The sequence below is a fragment of the Ambystoma mexicanum genome, chromosome 11 (assembly GCF_040938575.1).
Source record: "Ambystoma mexicanum isolate Mex_15411 chromosome 11, UKY_AmexF1_1, whole genome shotgun sequence".
Taxonomy (NCBI): Eukaryota; Metazoa; Chordata; class Amphibia; order Caudata; family Ambystomatidae; genus Ambystoma; species Ambystoma mexicanum.
The window spans coordinates 97,259,256-97,279,108 of record NC_090934.1 but is presented as its reverse complement, the minus strand read 5'-3'; the positions used below and the strand labels follow the sequence as shown (position 1 = coordinate 97,279,108).

The 19,853-nt window shown below is 49.8% G+C and overlaps 1 protein-coding gene across 2 annotated transcripts in view; it reads right to left on the bottom strand.

The window, feature by feature from the left end:
- LOC138503107 (uncharacterized) overlaps positions 1-19,853 on the bottom strand; it is a 112,003-nt gene that overhangs the window by 13,204 nt on the left and 78,946 nt on the right. For both annotated transcript variants that reach the window (XM_069622616.1, XM_069622617.1), the window contains 4 exons: positions 19,337-19,494; positions 16,449-16,552; positions 12,862-13,086; positions 10,775-10,860 (listed from right to left, as the gene is read on the bottom strand). In XM_069622616.1, coding sequence (XP_069478717.1) covers positions 10,775-10,860; positions 12,862-13,086; positions 16,449-16,552; positions 19,337-19,494 — 573 coding nt within the window. The remainder of the gene's footprint in view (positions 1-10,774; positions 10,861-12,861; positions 13,087-16,448; positions 16,553-19,336; positions 19,495-19,853) is intronic.

The following is a 19,853-nucleotide window of genomic DNA, read 5'->3' as shown; positions in this document are numbered from 1 at the left end:
TGGCCAGAAGGAATACTACTGAAGTCCCCTTGTCACTGCAGTCCTTTATTTAGTATATGGTATTATAGTAGCCCATATGGCTACTAGGACAGGGGTGCTATGTAAGCACCCCATTTTCAGCCTACAGTGACCTTATCACACTACATTGATTTTGTGGAGTAGGCTGGTGGCAGCTGTAATTTGCTTTTGTGTTCATCAAAGTTGCAGTTCCAGATATTTCTACTCCATCTGTAGCCCAATGTACCAGTATGGCAGCCATTGGGTTAATAATGTATTTTTAAGCCCTGTGTTCAGCCATTTTGTTTTGGGCCTTACCTTTTGTGATGCTGGAAATGCATCGGAGGGACAGGGCCTCCATATCCTTGTCCTTTACTGCCTTTTTATCGTGTGTTCTGTCATATTTTCCGTGCAGGAGTTCATGTGGGACTCCTGGCGGTGCAGCTCTCTTTTGGTTTGGTGAACAGACCCGTGGGATACCCTTACGGCACCCGTGGATGGGGGTACAACCCTGTGCCCCTAGTGTATGTTTTTGGGCACCTGTGGGTGGACCGCCGAGCAGGATATAGGCTGGTGGCAGCTCCACGCTAACTTTGACAGGTGCGCTGAGTATCTGTCCATTTTGGGGATCCCCAGGCCCTGCCATTGGAATCAGTGGATTCCTGATGGAAAACAAGATGGCCCCTGTGGCCTCTTGCTTTCTATTACCTATTACCTTGTTTTCCCAAAGTCCTGGGAAGCCCTGACTCTGTCCCTTCCCCCTGATTGGCTGTAGGGTGGAAGTGCCATACATGGTGTTGTTGTGAAGGCCCGGCCAGACTAGCTGGAGCCTTCCCAGTGACTGTATGTTGTGGGTACCTCCTGTGAGTGGGACCTGGGTGAATGGAGTGTGTGACCAATATGCACTTCTTGTTGTTTGTTTGTTTGTTTATTTTATTTAGTATAGCGCTCCAGACCCAGGGGTAAATGGGCGCTTAAGGATAGGTTACATAATTACAGTAAATAATCAGTTATACAATTGTGGCGTTAAGATGCCAAATATAGAATGTACAGGCAGGTAGTAGGAACATTTCAAAGTATGTACAATATATACAGTTGGTACTGATCTAAGTCAATCTATTCAAAGTATGTACAGTAAATGCAGTTGGGACTGAGCTTAGTTTATCTGAGGATTTCCTTCTCCAGAAGCCAACTAATGACTAATCTTCTGAACAGTTGGAAGGATTTGGTCAATTTAATACTCAGTGGCAAGGTGTTCCAGAGTTGAGGGGCAAGGACACTAAAGCTTGAGCCCCCAGCTCTTTTGGCGGAGAATCTGGGCACGGTGAGGCAGAGAGTATTGGATGATCTGGTGAGTCTTGTGTTAGGCTTGAGGGAGAGTTTATTGGTGAGGTACTGGGGGGCAAGGTGATTTAGGGCTTTATAGGTGAGGCAGAGGGTTTTCAAGTCGATTTTTTGTTGGATAGATAACCATTTACAAGCTAATCTTATGTGGGAGATGTGCTCTCTCCTGGGAATATTTAGTGCTGCTCTCAGCGCATTGTTCTGGAGGATCTGAAGTTTCTTGATTATAGCTTGGTTGGCACCAAGGTAGAGGCTGTTGCAATAATCAAGCTTAGATTGTATGAGGGCCCTCGCCAGAATGAGGCAGCTATTTGTAGATAGAAAGGGTCTACAAGCCCTAATTAATTTTCCCGTGTAGGCGGTAGCTGAGGCGGTCATATTAACTTGTTTGGAGAGGTTGGTATTGGCGTCTAGGTAGAAGCCTAAGGTTTTCACATGATTTACAACTGGAATGATGTTGCCATCTATGATGAATTTGGAGTAGTCAGGGCTGAGTTTCTGTAGGTTATTGGGGAAGCCGACCAGGAGGAGCTCGGTCTTCTCATCATTCAGGCAGAGGCCGTGTATGGCCATCCATGCCTGAATGATGGCGAAGATTTCGTTGATCCTGGTGGCGTCAGTGTTGTAGTTGCCAGTGATGGTGAGGAGTATCTGGGTGTCATCTGCGTAGTTAGTGTAGGTGACACCCAGATGGTCCAGTTTGTCAAAGAGGGGTTTAGTAAAGATATTGTAGAGGGTAGGGGAGACGCAGGACCCTTGTGGGACACCGCATGTGATGGGGATGGGGTCTGCTGCAGCCACAGATGAAAAAACCCTCATGGTTCTGTTGGCTAGGAAGGATTGTATCCAAGTGACAGCAGAGTGTGAGAAGTGGGCAGCAGAAGAGAGGTGGTTGCAGAGTATTTTGTGGTCAACCAGGTCAAAGGCTGCTGAGAAGTCTAGGAGGAGTAGGATGGCTGCTTTGTTGTTGTCTTTGATGTCATCAATCTGGCTTTTGAGGTCAACAAGGGCTGTTTCTGTTCCGTGTTGAGGGCGAAAGCCAGATTGACGCAGGCCTAACAGTTGATTGGTCTCCAGGTAATCGTGGATTTGCAGGTAGGCGACTCTGTCGAGGATTTGCAGGTAGGCGGCTTTGTCGAGGATTTTTAGCAGGAAAGGGACCGTAGTGATGGGTCTGTAATTGGTGGGTATGGCCGGGTCGAGAGATTGTTTTTTTAAGAGGGGGAGAACCCAGGACTGTTTCAGGTTGTTAGGTACAGAATTGGTCGAGAAAGATAGGTTTATTAGTTTGGAGATGAAGGGGGCTAGATCTCGTGCAGCATCTTTGATGATCTGGGCGGGGCAGCTGTCCCCTTTACAATTAGAAGGTTTGAGGGATGCTATGATTTTTTGGATTTCAGGTATAGTAACCGGTTTGAAAGTAAAGCCGGAAGTGTTACGAGTCGGGGTGGGTGCGCTAGGAGGAATGATGGCATTGCTGTTGGAGAGTTGTCGTCTTTTGGCCTCAATTTTGTTTTGGAGACCAGTAATTTTATTGGCGAGGGCATTTTGGATACTGGTGCATCCAAGGCTTGTCCTTCACGCAGGTATCGGTAGGAGGGTTAGGGTTTTCTAGTTCCTTCAGGATGGTGAAGAGTTCTTTAGCCGACGATTGGGCATTATTTATTCTAGTATTGTAGGTTTCTTTTTTAGTGCGGATGAGGAGATGGTTTTGAGATTAGATTTATTTTCTGCAGTGGGGTTGGATTTCCATAAGGCTTCCATCTTGGCTTTCTTTTTTCTTATAGATTTGAGTTCTGGTGTGAACCAAGGGTTCAAGTGGGCTATGGGTTTACCTTTGCGTTCCTTTAGGGGTGCAACAGCATCAATGGCGCTGGTGAGGGCATCATTGTAGGTGTTGACTAGAAGGTTCAGGTCGGCGGTGGCAGGCAGTGTGTTTAGAGAGGGGAGGATCAGAGGTGTGAGGGTCTCCGCTGAGATATTGCGCTTGTTTCTAGACAGGCAGGCTGGTGCACAGGGGCTCTGCTTGGGGTTGGGATTATTTAGGTTGATTTCAAATGATATGAGGGAGTGGTCAGTCCATATGAGTGGTTGTGGGGCTTTGCAGGTGATATTGCAGTTGTGGGCTGCGATCCAATCTATGGTTCTACCTTTCTGGTGGGTGGGTAGTGTGACGACTTGAATGAAGTCGTGCTCGGATAAGGCATTGGCCAGGGAGGCAGCTGGAGAGTCGTTAGGGTCATTAAATCCTAAATTGAAGTCTCCTAGAATGATATTTTGGGAGTGGGGTTTGGTATTCTCTGCTACGAGAGTGGTAATGTCTTCCTCAAAGGATCCTGTGAGGCCTGGGGGTCTATATATGAGTTGCACGGTAATGGTACTCTTAGGGGTGGTTTGTACTTTGTAGGTGAGGTGCTCACAGGACTTTAGCGGGGGGGAGGTGATGTGTCTGAAGTCGAGTGAGGATTTGAAAATGATAGCTACCCCTCCTCCGCGAGCATTAGGTCTGTCTGCTCTGAGGATAGAGTAGTTGTCGGGGATAGCCAGAGTGAGGTAGGGTCCTGCTGCTTCATGTAACCAAGTTTCTGTAGTGGCAAGGAAGTCGAGGTCTCCTGAGAGGATAATGTCAGCAATTTCGGTGGGGTGGGCTACTAGAGATCTAACATTGAGTAGTGCACCTTTTAGAGAAGTTGCGTTAGTGGTCTTAGCGCTATCCTTAGTGGTTGAGGTCTTAGTCATAGGTTTGGTAGGCAGTTTGCTAGATGTGGTGGGGAGTCTATCGCCAAGTCTATTATTGCGGTCTTGGAGGGTGGGGTAGGTTGTGGGGCAGTGATCTAATGGGTTGGGAAGGAGAAGGTTGGAGGCAGTATGGTTGGCATTTGTTGAGCTGGTACTGTTAGGTAGGATGTTGGCTGGTGTGGCCTTGCTTTTAGCGATGAGTTGTTGGTGAGGGGTGTGTGTGAAGGGTGGAAGGGAGGGGAGGAAGGGTGTGGGGCAGGGGATGGGGTGGTGCCTAGGGCAGCCTAGTTTGGCTAGTCCATTGTTGTATGGTATGTAGCTGTTGTTGCTACATGGAGTGTTATTGTTTAAGATACAGAAAGGGAACATGGTGAGTATGAGCCAATGGATCATAATTGGAATTGAGGAGAGCGTGGGCAGTTTGGTTGTTGACACAGTAAGATAGGCAGGGGCAAGGTTCGAGCTAGCTGGTGTAGTGCGGAGGCGGGCAATTTCAATTAAAGCACAGCCGAGGTTACAGATTGAAGTTACTGTTATAGTGCAGAAAGGGCAGTTTCAGTAATACAGCCACAGATGGCACAGGCTGAATTCGAGATTGTAGCTAGGGTGCAAAGGGCAGTTCAAATGAAGCAAACACAGGTAGGCACAGGCTAAATTCGAGATTATAGCTAGGGTGCAAAAGGGCAGTTCAAATGAAGCAAACACAGGTAGGCACAGGCTAAATTCGAGATTATAGCTAGGGTGCAAAAGGGCAGTTCAAATGAAGCAAACACAGGTAGGCACAGGCTAAGTTCGAGATTATAGCCTGTCTGATGTGATGAGGTGATAAGGGCGTTGCTGTGCACCAGGTACGATAGTATTTTCAGCAGCTAGCTTAAGACTCATGTCAGGGGCTGCAGTGAATAGGTCAATTGTACATAAAGCTTACAGTCTCACCGTGGAAGCCTTAGTGGGTTTGTCGTGCAGGCTAGGTTGGCTGGCTAAGGCTTAGGAGATAGCGGATGCAGGGGTCGAGGAGGTAGGATTCAGAGACCTGGAGCATCAGGCAGCATGGCCAGCTCGGTCAGCTCACTCAGCCTTCCTCCGTGGGCCGGCGCTCGCCTTCCAGCGAGAGATGATTGGCTAGAAATGATTCTAGCAGCCAATTCGGGTACTGCAGGGCTCAGGGGCTCAAGGAGGGGAGGGTTGCAATGCATGGGGCGGCCATGTTGGAGGGTGGATATCCTCGTATTGGGCAATGGCGGATGCACCTTTACACCCAGCAGGGTGAAGGTGAAGGTGGTGCTGCTCCTGCAGCTCAGGGGGGGAGCAGCCAGAGCTCCTGCTCTGAGGAAGAGGGTCTGACAATGCCGTGACGTTGGCCTGAGCCAGATATATTGATGGGACAGGTTACAGTGTTTACTTTGATGCTGAAAAGATTATAACATATCGTAGTAGAGTCATATTTCACAGCGTGCGGAGGTAGTGAAAACAGCATATGAGCACTCACCGAAGGGGCTGGTATTCAGATCATGTAGCTGTTCTTAATGCGCACAGTTAGGCGAACAGGGGGCAAACAGGGGCCTTTGTATGGCCTTCGTGTGGCTGCCGGCGGATGTGGGCGGTAGAAGTATACGCTAGTTACCTAGCAACGAGGCAACAGCCTCGCTTTGGCGCCGCGCTGCGCCCGGCATCATTAGGTCAGGCAGTGCGGGTCAGGCAATGCGATGGCGCGTCGCTTGCTTCGTTACACCAAAAGATTCAATTTCTGCAGGCAACGTGTGGGCGAGTAGGTAGGCCTTACCGGCTGGATGGCTCAATGATGAACAGCTGGGCCGCATGAAGGTATTGGTCGCCGCACGAAGTAGCTGGCTTGCTACTGGATAGAGGATGTTGTGGGTGGGGAGGGGCTCCTGCCCTCTCCTCGAGGTGGCTGCTGCGTGGATAGCTGAGGCTCCAGGGGTAAACAGGGGCCTTTGTATGGCCTTCGTGTGGCTGCCGGCGCTTCCGCCTGCCGGCGGATGTGGGCGGTAGAAGTATACGCTAGTTACCTAGCAACGAGGCAACAGCCTCGCTTTGGCGCCGCGCTGCGCCCGGCATCATTAGGTCAGGCAGTGCGGGTCAGGCAATGCGATGGCGCGTCGCTTGCTTCGTTACACCAAAAGATTCAATTTCTGCAGGCAACGTGTGGGCGAGTAGGTAGGCCTTACCGGCTGGATGGCTCAATGATGAACAGCTGGGCCGCATGAAGGTATTGGTCGCCGCACGAAGGAGCTGGCTTGCTACTGGATAGAGGATGTTGTGGGTGGGGAGGGGCTCCTGCCCTCTCCTCGAGGTGGCTGCTGCGTGGATAGCTGAGGCTCCAGGGGCAAACAGGGGCCTTTGTATGGCCTTCGTGTGGCTGCCGGCGCTTCCGCCTGCCGGCGGATGTGGGCGGTAGAAGTATACGCTAGTTACCTAGCAACGAGGCAACAGCCTCGCTTTGGCGCCGCGCTGCGCCCGGCATCATTAGGTCAGGCAGTGCGGGTCAGGCAATGCGATGGCACGTCGCTTGCTTCGTTACACCAAAAGATTCAATTTCTGCAGGCAACGTGTGGGCGAGTAGGTAGGCCTTACCGGCTGGATGGCTCAATGATGAACAGCTGGGCCGCATGAAAGTATTGGTCGCCGCACGAAGGAGCTGGCTTGCTACTGGATAGAGGATGTTGTGGGTGGGGAGGGGCTCCTGCCCTCTCCTCGAAGTGGCTGCTGCGTGGATAGCTGAGGCTCCAGGGGCAAACAGGGGCCTTTGTATGGCCTTCGTGTGGCTGCCGGCGCTTCCGCCTGCCGGCGGATGTGGGCGGTAGAAGTATACGCTAGTTACCTAGCAACGAGGCAACAGCCTCGCTTTGGCGCCGCGCTGCGCCCGGCATCATTAGGTCAGGCAGTGCGGGTCAGGCAATGCGATGTTGTGGTTGTCTGGTTTCTGGTATGAGAGACAAAGACTCAGACAGCCCTGCCCGAAACTGGCCTGAATGCAGTGTGTAGTGTTGAATGGCTGGGTACTTGTCCCAATCCACATTCCTTGTTGTGAGTGTCTGAGAGGGAGGAGGATGACCTGAATGCACTGTGTGCCTGATTGGCTGACTGACTGCATGAATGCCCTTCTGTATGATTGGCTGCTGAGAGTGACCCAGCAGTGTGGATGAGAGACAAGATAGTATATCTGGGGACCTCTCACCACTGGAAATTGTTCAGAAGCGTTCAGAAGCTGTGTCTACACTTTAAGAGTGACTGGAACTGCTGATCCTCAACGTCCAGCTGGAAGACGAAGACTTGCTGTTGCATTTGCTTTGATCTGATCTAAAAGCTGCCAAGCTCGTCAAGGACTGGTCCAAGAGAGGACCTGGTAAGGCGCCCTCTTCCCGTGCTCTGAGGGACCATCGAGCACCGCTAAAACCTTCGCCGAAGCTCCCTGGAAGTCTGACCCTCAAAAGGCTGCCAACCCGAGACGGGACCGCTGAGGAGATCGAAGTGAAGCATCCGGTCTTCGCCGCCGAAGTCCATTGCCGTCGACCAGGGTTCGCAGGTTTGTGTAACCGCCGGAGGCCCGTCGAAGTTGTGTTGCCCAGCCGTGGGGACCACTTGACGCTGTGCTGCCGCCAACGACCGGAGCCGCCCACTCCTTTGCCTAAGAACATTTGAATCCAAGGACTCCCTTGTCCGCAACGTCGACCTCTTTGTCCCGCCGGAGAAAGTCGAAGACGACCAACGCGCCGAGGAGAATCCGCCGGTGGGTTTCCTGCCACCTGAAGGCCACAAAGACTTCGACGACTCGACGGCCTTGTTGGGCCACAGTTCTTCCGAAACTCTTTGCGGTACTGAACAATCTATCGCCGAGATGCCCCGCACACCTCATCCTCGCAGGACATCGCTGACGAGCACCGCCTGGATCGACATCGGGGTCTCGGCACCCTTGAACTTCTCATCGCCGCCGTCGACGACAAGTTCACCCTCTTCGACATCTCTCGACGATCCGTGGCTCCTGCTTTAAAGGGAGTCACTCAAGAAGGATCCTTCGACGCCTCTTCGAAGAACTCTACTTCACCAGGTACATTGGGGGGGGTGAAACCTTAATAGGAGGGAATAAGGCTATTGAACAATATATGGACTGGGCTTGTGCTATATAGCTTTATTTTACAGGTTGCCCAGGTGGGGGGGGGGATCTTCACACAGAACTGTGCCTAGCGGTAGGGGTCAGAAATCTGCCTATTGTTTCAACCATCTTGCGTTCCTTCCTATCGCTATTGATCTGTGTGACATTTTAACCGTACAGTTGATGCACTTTAATGAGATTTGATAACATTGGTGGTACCACTTTAGAATTGTATATATTTGTCATTGTTGATTTCCGAGTACAAAGTGCGTTATTGTGATCGTGTACATACCTTTGAATATTAATCATATAAAGACTGTGTTTTCAGTAATACAGTGTGTGGACATTCCTTTGTGGGGGTTCGGGGACTACATTGTACTTAAGAACCAGCCCGCATCACCTCCTGAGAAGCTAGGCCTTGATTGCTCGTCCATTGCTACCTTATTGAGAATCTTGGCTGGGGTCCTCGGTGCCTCTCCTCTACCATATAGAGAGCGGAAGTACAGGCACCCCCCACCAGTATCTTCACAACTTTGTTGATGGAAACGATGAGGCAGGCCTAAACAGGGTTGTTGTGTAAAGATGGACTCACTCAGAGCCCAGCCCTGCACCCTCAACAGCGGTACAGACTGGTCTATGACCCTAGCCAGCCCAATACACACTGAGGGTTTTGGCAGTTTTTAAGGACAGACTGATAGGCCAGCTGTCCAAACCGTGTGTGTCTGCCTTTTCTGTGATTAGAGAGTGGCCTTAGGCTATCTATTTGCAGGGGAGACCCTGACCCTTCCTCATCTCTGCTGGGTCTTTTCTAGGTTCCTTACCGGCATGCTGACAACATTTTTCCCATGAAGCGATATCCTGTAAAACTCTGGGAAAAGGCAGCCATACTGGCCGGGCTTTGTGTCCCATGCCCTTCGCTCCCGTGTCTACTGTTGGCTGCTGGTTGTCCTTCCTGGAGCAGTCCTTCATCCTCCCGTGGTACTTCTCACTGGATGAGCTGAATGTCCTGTGATGGAAGGGGTAACTGTGGGGTACTGGGGTATGCCACACTGCTCTTTCATCGCTACCACAATAAAGAAGTTGGTCTTTCTTTCGGTTGAAAACCCTGTCTTGTCTTTAGGTCAAATGGTTTTACATCCCACACCATACGGCTTTGGGAAAAGTCTCCCTAACACCACTACAGGGGCAGGGACATTTACAGTGGCCCTGTGACCGACCCCTGCCATGAACACCGGGCACATCGCAGAGAGGAATAACTCTAGAGCAAATGTTGGATAATACAAACACAACCATAGTACTATTAGAATACCAAGTGAAACCTAAAACAATAATATTTACAATTCAGAATAATCTTATGGACTACCAGGGATGACACAAGAGCTGTCCGATTATCATACAATGAGAAAATGTGTATTTTATTTGCTTTTATTGGATATTTTCTAAATAACATTAATAAAACAGTAAATGACAATGAATTGAAAATAAGTAAAAGTGACAAGGAATTGAACTATATTAAGCAACTTATAGTTGGGCTGAATTATTCTACATAATGCAGCTTTAAGATTTGTTGCATAAGAGGAAGCAAAAGGCAAAGTATTAAATGTGTGAGAATGTGACCTACCCCCTGCACTATGACCTCTCTAGGTAGACATTTAAATACTCAGCCTCTTGCATTATCCTTATAATGTACAGTCAAGGGCACGTTATCCCATGTATAGCCCATGGGGGCTTCTGGGGACAAGAAACCCATATACGTGAAGCACGAGTGCTTTACAAATATCACTGGAACCAGAAAAACAAGTAGTCAACAGATGGCTTTGATTTTAGAAACATGCCCCCCAGACCCATACCAAGTCTAAAAGGATCATGCGAACATGTCATGTGAAGTAATGTTTAGGGTTCTTATACAGAACAACAATTGTGACATCCTCTTCACGCAGACACAATTTATATCCAAAATTGTCAGACAGAGAACAGGGCCAGGGGTTGTCAGAATTTCGGATTTGAAAGCCCTACGTAGGATTGAGGTGGACAACTGGTGTTCCCAGAAAAACCGGGATTGTATTCTTGTGGGTTGCAGGTCCAGTAACCTGCCCCACTTTTTGAGTTTGTGTCAATCATGGCTGAATGGAGCCTCCTCCCGAGACTGTTAGTTGAATGAAGGAGGACTAATACACCTTGCCTGAGTGCTTGTATTGCCGTTAGAGGTATTTGGAAAATTTCAGCTGCTTTTTGGATTACTGATTTTACATTTTGGTTTTATGTTCTGCTTTTGTATGTTTGTTTTTGGTGTATTTTAGCACTCTGAGGCCTTCAGGTGTATAGCGCTTCATAAAAATTTAAATAAATACAAAATCACAAATCAAGACTTGATTTTATCCAGTTTTTGGACGTGCAATATGCATGGTGAAACCAACAAGGACTGGTTATAAACAGAGATGGGCAACATCTTGTGGCGGTAATCGACAGAAGCGTCACAGATTCTGTCAGGGAGAGGTGCACACTTACCTTGGTAATACCCTTGTCCCATAAGGCATTGGTCTACTACAATAGAACAAATAACTTACTTTATTTCCATACCTGGGTGTGGAGATGTATTTCGGGTCTGGAACAGGTGCATAGTCCCCAAACAGCAACTGTGGATTGTCAGCGAAAGGGCCGACGATCTGCAGAAAGCACGTCACAGCCAGTGAGCTATGCGGGTGGAAACCTTCCCACTTGCCTCTAGGCACTGACTTGCCAACCCTTGCAATGCACTTTCATGACATCGATTATGAGCACGCCCTCTTTCATGCACGCATCCTGCAAGCATAGGTCACAACTTATAGTAGTTCCTCTATACACCACCTCCTCGCCACCCCCCATACCCCATAACCCTAACAAATATATAGACAATTACTTCCCCCATGTAGTAATGTTGTCAAACAAAATTGCAACAAAGTAATTTACTTCAGCAAAACAAACTGGTATACAGGTCATGCATGAGTTGGGGGCAAAGATAGAATGCAACTGACATGAAACTTGCAAGAAAGTGGCTTTTGGTCTCACTCTTGAATCATCACTTGGTCTTGTAAAAATACATTCACAAACCCATGTACAAAAAAGAATCTAAAATGATAATCAAGTTAGTTGTTTTTGAGTTTGCAACCTGTTTGCAGATTTGCATAATGCAATTACGGGCTGTGATTGGCCCATTTGGGTCAATGTCCACTGGCTTCTGTAAAAAAAAAACAATTTTAATGACTACCATTAATGGCAGCAAGGTGCGTATAACACACCATGCCACTGGCCACAGACATGGCTATCCACACACATTAGTATACAGCAAGGACTACGACAGAATGTGGTCGTGCTGTGCACATAAAGTCTCTGCATACTTACACTACGCCTCAACACCTCCGACAGCAGAATGCAGCACAGCACAGACATATGATACATTTGGGCACGCTGCACACATAGCGAGTGTAGCACTGAGGCCACCCTACGTCTCTCAGCACCCATCCACATGCCTGAGCAAATGGGTTGCTTCTCTACCAGAGTCTGGCCAGCCCTGCGAAGCCTTTTTTGGCCAAACGTACACATGCATCCTACTCGTACTGCATGACCTCAAACATTCTGGACTTTGGTCTTTACGAGGGCATTCCCACTAACAGCAAATTGAAACTATAATAATGGTAACATTGGCGCTATACAAATGACAAGTACAACTCGAAAGAAATCCATTTTGATGGAAAATATTTTGTCTGGCCGCCATTATGGTCAGTAGACATTGTGCTGGGTCGCAGATTCCACTGTACAAAGAAAAGGGAAAAATTGCAGCCCACTTTGCATGCATAGCACTTTGGCACCATGATGGATGCCATGGAGGGTGAAACGTGCCTCCAAAAAATAAAAAGAACAGGCTTATTATGCATACAACTCTGCAGACCCAGAGTTGTGTCTCCAGATATATAGTAAGTTCTGGGCCGGGACTGCAGACCCGAAGACAAGCCCAGGGACCCGTGGAGTTGGGCCCATAGACTAGGCCAAGTTCGAGCTGAGATCTGCAGACCTGGAGCCTTATCTACTCTGGATCTGTAGACGCACAACATGCTCTGAAATGGGTCTGTGGGCCCAGAGTCTGGTGGGCCTGCAGACCTGGAGATTGTTGTGTGAACATGGATCTGTGCAGGCTCTAGGTGTTGGGAGCCAAGTCTAAGCCAGCTGAGTGGATGCTGAGCGGAGTCTATGGACTGGCTGTCGGGTCAGAGCTAGCTCAATGGAAGTGTGCCATTGTGCAGGGGGTATAGACTTTGGCCATGTTCCAAGCACAGTTTTCTAAGGAAGGTGTGATTTGGGACTGCAGACCTGGACTATGTGGTTTAAACATGGAGCTGGATGTATGCAGAGTCTAGGTGTTGGGTGCCAAGTCTACGCCAGCTCAGTGGACGCTGAAGGTAGTCTACGGACCTGGAGCCGGGTCAGGACTAGCTCTATGGACCCAGACCTGCGCATGAGCTATGCTGGACAATGGATGTGTTTCGTTCTGCAGAGGTATAGACTTTGGCCCTGCCCCAGGCACAGTTTTTAAGGAAGGTTAGATTAGGAAAGCTCTCGCTCAACATCATCCTCAAACATTACACCAGTGAATCCATAGACACAAAATCTATTGGAAAGAAGCAACTCACCCCCACTTTTCGGCCTGTAATGTCTCCCAGGCTCAGAGGCAGCGTGTCCTTTACATTTTTCAGCAGAACAAAGCTTTGGATGGCGGCCTCCAAGGAGAGATTGCGGTGCACCTCGCTCTGCACCAAGCTCAGGTTGAGAGCATTGTAGGGATTCATGTCTGGTGGGTCAAACTCCCCCAAACGCATCCGGGTGTAGAAGAGAGGACGTGTCCTCGCTCTCACGGTCTGCAGAAGGAAACAGGAGGATGGGTCAGCCGACTCTTCAGCGGAGAAGGCTAGGGGGTATCAGGAGATGGCTGGAGGTGTGCCAGGATTAGAAGCAGAGCAGCCTCAGGGTGAGCTAGAGTAGACCCCCAGGCACTAGGAGCATGGCTCCATCATCTTAGAAAGAATGCCTGAAGGGCAACGGGAACACGGCAAGGGCAAATAAAAAAGGAGTAGGGGTTACACGAGGATGACCCTCAGGGGAAGCATCAGAAGAGGACGGAGTGTTGCAATGATCCATGCATTTCCATACTCAGAGGGAAGGAATGGCCATACGTTGCATCCACCCCAAAGTAACCTGCATTATAAGAAACTGATGCCAGAGATATGTTAAGGTCCCTTGGAGGACACCTTGCCTGCCGCAGAGGAGACTTGCTTACCTCCAGTGAGATGTTCCCTTGGGAGACTGACTCCTTGGCTTGCCTGCCGCAGAGGAGACTCGCTTACCTCCAGTGAGATGTTACCTTGGGAGACGGACTCCTTGGCTTGCCTGCCGCAGAGGAGACTCGCTTACCTCCAGTGAGATGTTAGCTTGGGAGACTGACTCCTTGGCTTGCCTGCTGCAGAGGAGCCTTACTTACCTCCAGTGAGATGTTACCTTGGGAGACTGACTCCTTGGCTTGCCTGCTGCATAGGAGCCTTGCTTACCTCCAGTGAGATGTTCCCTTGGCCCACTGCCTACTTGACTTGCCTGCCGCAGGGGAGCCTTGCTTACCTCCAGGGAGATGGTCCCTTGGCCCACTGCCTCCCTGACTTGCCTGCTGCAGAGGAGCCTCGCTTAACTTCTTTGAGATGTTCTCTTGGGCCACTGCCTCCTTGACTTGCCTGCCGCAGGGGAGCCTTGCTTACCTCCAATGAGATGTTCCCTTGGCTCACTGCCTCCTTGACTTGCCTGCCACAGGGGAGCCTCTCTTACCCCTACTTAGATGTTCCCTTAGCCCACTGCCTCCTTGACTTGCTTGCCGCAGAGGACCCTCACTTACTTCCATGAGATGTTCCTTTGGCCCACTGCCTCCTTTTCCTGCCTGCTACAGAGGAGCCTCACTTACCTACAGGGAGATGTTCCCTTGGTCCGCTGCCTCCTTCACTAGACTGCCGAAAGGGGAGCCTTGCTTACCTCCAGTGAGATGTCCCCTTTGCCCACTGCCTCCTTTACTTGCCTGTTGCAGATGAACTTTGCTTACCTCCATTGAGACTCCCTTGGCCCACTACCTCGACTTGCATGCCGCAGGGGAGCCTTGCTTACCTCCAGTGAGATGTTCCCATGGCTCACTGCCTCCTTGACTTGCCTGCCGCAGGGGAGCCTTGCTTACCTCTCGTGAGATGTTCCCTGGGCCCACTGCCTCCATGACTTGCCTGCCGCAGAGGATCCCTGCTTACCTCCAGTGAGATGTCCCCTTGGCCCACTGCCTCCTTGGCTTGCCTGCCGCAGAGGAGCCTCGCATACCTCCAGTGGGATGTTCCCTTGGCTCACTGCCTCCTTGACTTGCCTGCCGCAGGGGAGCCTTGCTTACCTCCAGTGAGATGTTCCCATGGCCCACTGACTCCTTGACTTGCCTGCCGCAGGGGAGCCTTGCTTACCTCCAGTGAGATGTTCCCTGGGCCCACTGCCTCCATGACTTGCCTGCCGCAGAGGATCCCTGCTTACCTCCAGTGAGATGTCCCCTTGGCCCACTGCCTCCTTGGCTTGCCTGCCGCAGAGGAGCCTCGCATACCTCCAGTGGGATGTTCCCTTGGCCCACTGCCTCCTTGACTTGCCTGCCGCAGGGGAGCCTTGCTTACCTCCAGTTAGATGTCCCCTTGGCCCACTGCCTCCTTGGCTTGCCTGCCACAGGGGAGCCTTGCTTACCTCCTGTGAGACGTTCCCATGGCCCACTGCCTCCATGACCTGCCTGCCGCAGACGATCCCTGCTTACCTCCATTGAGATGTTCTCATGGCCCACTGCCTCCATGACTTGCCTGCCGCAGAGGATCCCTGCTTACCTCCTGTGAGATGTTCCCATGGCCCACTGCCTCCATGACCTGCCTGCCGCAGAGGATCCCTGCTTACCTCCATTGAGGTGTTCCCATGGCCCACTGCTTCCTTGGCTTGCCTGCTACAGAGGACCCTTGCTTACCTCCAGTGAGAGATTATCTTGGTCCACTGCCTCCTTTACTTGCCTGTCGCAGAGGAGACTTGCTTACCTCCAGTGAGATGTAGCCTGGGCCCACTGACTCCTTTACTTGCCTGTCGCAGAGGAGCCTTGCTTACCTCCAGTGAGATGTTCCCTAGGCCCACAGCCTCCCTGGCTTGCCTGCTACAGAGGACCCTTGCTTACCTCCAGGGAGAGGTTGCCTTGGCCCACTGCCTCCTTTTCCTGCCTGCTACAGAGGAGCCTCACTTACCTCCAGGGAGATGTTCCCTTGGTCCGCTGCCTCCTTGACTTGCCTGCCGCAGGGGAGCCTTGCTTACCTCCAGTGAGATGTTCCCTAGGCCCACAGCCTCCTTTACTTGCCTGTCGCAGAGGAGCCGTGCTTACCTCCAGCGAGATGTTCCCTAGGCCCACAGCCTCCCTGGCTTGCCTGCTACAGAGGACCCTTGCTTACCTCCAGGGAGATGTTCCCTTGGCCCACTGCCTCCTTTTCCTGCCTGCTACAGGGGAGCCTTACTTATCTCCAGTGAGATGTTGCCTAGGCCCACAGCCTCCTTGACTTGCCTGCCGCAGGGGAGCCTCACTTACCTCCAGGGAGATGTTCCCTTGGTCCGCTGCCTCCTTGACTTGCCTGCCGCAGGGGAGCCTTGCTTACCTCCAGTGAGATGTTCCCTAGGCCCATAGCCTCCTTTACTTGCCTGTCGCAGAGGAGCCTTGCTTACCTCCATCGAGATGTTCCCTAGGCCCACAGCCTCCCTGGCTTGCCTGCTACAGAGGACCCTTGCTTACCTCCAGGGAGATGTTCCCTTGGTCCGCTGCCTCCTTGACTTGCCTGCCGCAGGGGAGCCTTGCTTACCTCCAGTGAGATGTTCCCTAGGCCCACAGCCTCCTTTACTTGCCTGTCGCAGAGGAGCCTTGCTTACCTCCAGCGAGATGTTCCCTAGGCCCACAGCCTCCCTGGCTTGCCTGCTACAGAGGACCCTTGCTTACCTCCAGTGAGATGTTCCCTAGGCCCACAGCCTCCCTGGCTTGCCTGCTACAGAGGAGCCTCGCTTACCTCCAGTGAGATATTCCCATGGCCCACAGCCTCCTTTACTTGCCTGTCGCAGAGGAGCCTTGCTTACCTCCAGTGAGATGTTCCCTAGGCCCACAGCCTCCCTGGCTTGCCTGCTACAGAGGACCCTTGCTTACCTCCAGTGAGATGTTCCCATGGCCCACTGCCTCCTTGATGCGCATGAAGACGTTGTCTTCCAGGTTGATGCAAAGCTCCAGATTACACCCGGCGTTCACCGAGGCTGAGAAGAAAAGGAGGACACCCAGTCATCATCACTGCTTAATATCTGCACCTCACCAAGAGTTTCTCCCCAATATCTCTTCACACTTGTGTTTGTGATGTATGCGTGGTGTGCAGAGGGAAACAGTCATTCACTGATGCCTAATATTTCCAAATACATGTGTGGTTAAATTGATCATTTTAGCTGCCTTTTATTTTAGAAATAGCACAAGGGCCTTTTAAGTTTTCTGTTGAAAAGGGTCTGGAGCCATAGGGGTGCCACGAGCTGCCGCCCCATGTTGGCTAGTCTTATAATAAACTAAATCATTCTTTAACTCAGCACATTAACATTAAATGTGCAGCTTGGAGTGTCCTTGTTACCGGCAGCATTTGCTGGCAACATCAGGTCGTCAACTCCCTCCGGCCTTTCAGTGTTCAGCAGAGCGCAAGTTCTTAACACCTTATTGCCTTACCAGTCGGGCTTCAACTACATTAGTACCTTCCCGAACAAGAAAGCTTCATAGCTTTTTGAAGTTGTGATTTAGAATTTGAGCTCCCTGCTGGCTGCCTTCCTTTGTTCTGCTGTGCACCAGCCGGTAAACCTGCCCCATGATAATGTGCAGCTACTCACATTCTCCCACCCCTGCCTTGTATAGTATTTAGTCACAGAATGAAACTGTAATGTGAGGCTGATGGTCTACACATATTCTTCCAGAAAGCATCAGTGTTCACAAACTAAAGGCTCCGATACTTGCTGGCCAAAGACAGACCTTAACTTATCGCAGACACGCTTTACCCTGCTTTCAGCTCTCTGATGTGGGCAGTGAACATGCTTGGAGATTAATGAAGTTCTAGGTGCGGCTCATGTTATGCCCCTTTATGATAAACCACAGAATCACCAATTAGAATGTGCACCTCACAGCTATCTCAGATGGGGTTCCCAGTTGTTGACAAGCCCTCGCGCATCTTCAGCCGGCCCTGTGCAGTTGCAAGATCTTCCTTGCACAGTTCCTCCCTTTTCTCTCATTTCCTGCCCGCCTACTTTACCACTTCCTTCTGTCCTTTGTCAGCCAGTCCTCTCCAAATCTTTCCTGCTTGGTTTTAGTCTTTTCTATCTGAACGCGGTCAATATCCTTTCCTCTCTCCTTATCTTTCATCTCCAGTTTCTTTCATTTGTGGTGTCCCCCAGGGTTCTGCGCTCTCTCCCATTCTTTTTAACATTTATATTCAGCCTTTGATTAAACTTATTCATTCTTTTGGTTTTAGTTATTCCATTGCGGACTACAGAGAGGGGAGGGAAGGGAGGCCTTAAAAGTACAGGACTTGAATTATAAATCAAATGGGTTTCATAACTGCTTTAAATCAGCTTGAATCCTGATAGAGGCGATTCATGAGGAGTTTCTCACCAAACGTCAGAGCGATCGATTCGCACAATGTGGCAAACTAGTTAAAAAATCAGGCAGGTATTGGTTTGAATCAAATTCATTTATCCTTAAAAAGGCCTTTTATGAGAATATCAAAAAAAACCCAAATCAAAAAAATTGAAAGAAAACAAAAATAATTGCCAAAAGTTAAAGTCCTTTCCAGCCAAGTACTCTTATGTATTAATCCACTCAACTCTGGTCTACTTTTATCTTTGACCTGTACAGCGCTTCGTTAATCTTGAGCTAGGTTTGCACTATAAGAATATATAATAATAATAATAATAATAATAATACTCTTGTTTGAATTATTTTGGGTTACAGATCCAAATGATGCAACTCATTTGGACTGATCTGAACCCCAAGATACGTTCCAATCCGATACAAGCATGGTTGCCTAACCCTGCGCACAACCTATTAGCACACGAAAGCCATGATTGACCTGCTCTCAGCCAATCAGCATGTTTGGAATGCCATCAATAACTATTGGGAGTGACTGCATTCTAGACACTCTGACTGCAGTAGAAAGGCAATGTCTTTCAACTAGACACTGGAATCTAATTTAATTCCCAAAGTGAAAGCTAAAACAGGGAACCGAGCTTTTGATGTTGTGAAGACATGTTTTTCTCTTTAACATCGCACCTAAAACAACCTTAAGCTAAAACCCGTCCAGTTCAACCAAGTTCACAATTAAAATGTTTACCATATAAAGACAACCAAGTTATTAAAATATTACAAAATTAAACCCCATTTTATTTGCAAGCACATTTTGTGTACTCTACACACTATTACACTCAAATGTATACTTCACCACCACAACCCCAACACATCCATTGGCGTTTTTGCTTTCTGCCAACAGCCTTATAGACTTTGGGAGGGCTAAGTGTCATGTGGCATAATGATCCTTGCCCAGCTTATGGCCCGACAAAAGGGGCATGTCATTACTGCCACAATTATGGGAATCAAGTAATAATGTCCCCATACATAATGTCGCCGGGAAAAGCCATTGGCGACATTGTATATGGTGACATTATGTATGGCGACGGGTTGCGGGGATGTCCCCTGCACCCTTGTTAAACATTTTTTTTAATAATGTCTCTGCAAAAAACTGACTTTTTTCTCAGGAGACAATTTTGTGGGGACATTATTACATGGAACCCAATAATGACTCCTCCCTCGGTCTATGAGGGTGCTTTCTCTTGAGTGAAGCCATCACATGGCCCCCTTCAGCCTCCATTGTGGTATGAAGTAGCAAGATAAGAGGGCAGCAGGGCCCTGCGTGGCACGCCTTACATGCTAGGTGACGTGGCAACCGGTAGCCGCCTGTTCGATGTGTGAGAGTGCGGAGATGCACAGCACAGAGTATATGACCAGCCCTCACTCACCAATGGCGGTCTCCAGGAAGCTGGAGGTGTACTTGTGTGCCAGGGAGATGAACTCCAGCGCTCCCTCGTCGCTCACCACGTACCCCTGGAACCCCCACTCTGTGCGCAGGATGTCGGTCAGCAGCTTCGGGTTGGCACAGGCTGGCACTCCGTTGACCCTGTTGAAAGTCATCATTGTGTCAGCGGCGAGGTAGGACATGGAAGCGCAGTGGGCAGAGGAGAACCCATTGTGCCATAGAACCCAAAGAGAGGGTGCTCCCGGTGGTATGAAGTGAGAGCCAGGCCTCCCCAGAATCATGCAGTGCCCCCCGCTTCAAGAAAACACAGCTTTTTGGCCTTTGAACAGAGAAAACATCACATAGCCACACTGATCCTAAAGAGGCCCACTTAAAATCTGCAAATTTAATGTGAACAAATTACGCGTCATTCCCCTTGCTCAAATTACTCTTTAATTAAGAAGCACATTTTACGTCTCTTCCACTTATCCACTCCTCCCACAGCGTGCCTAGGTATCCAT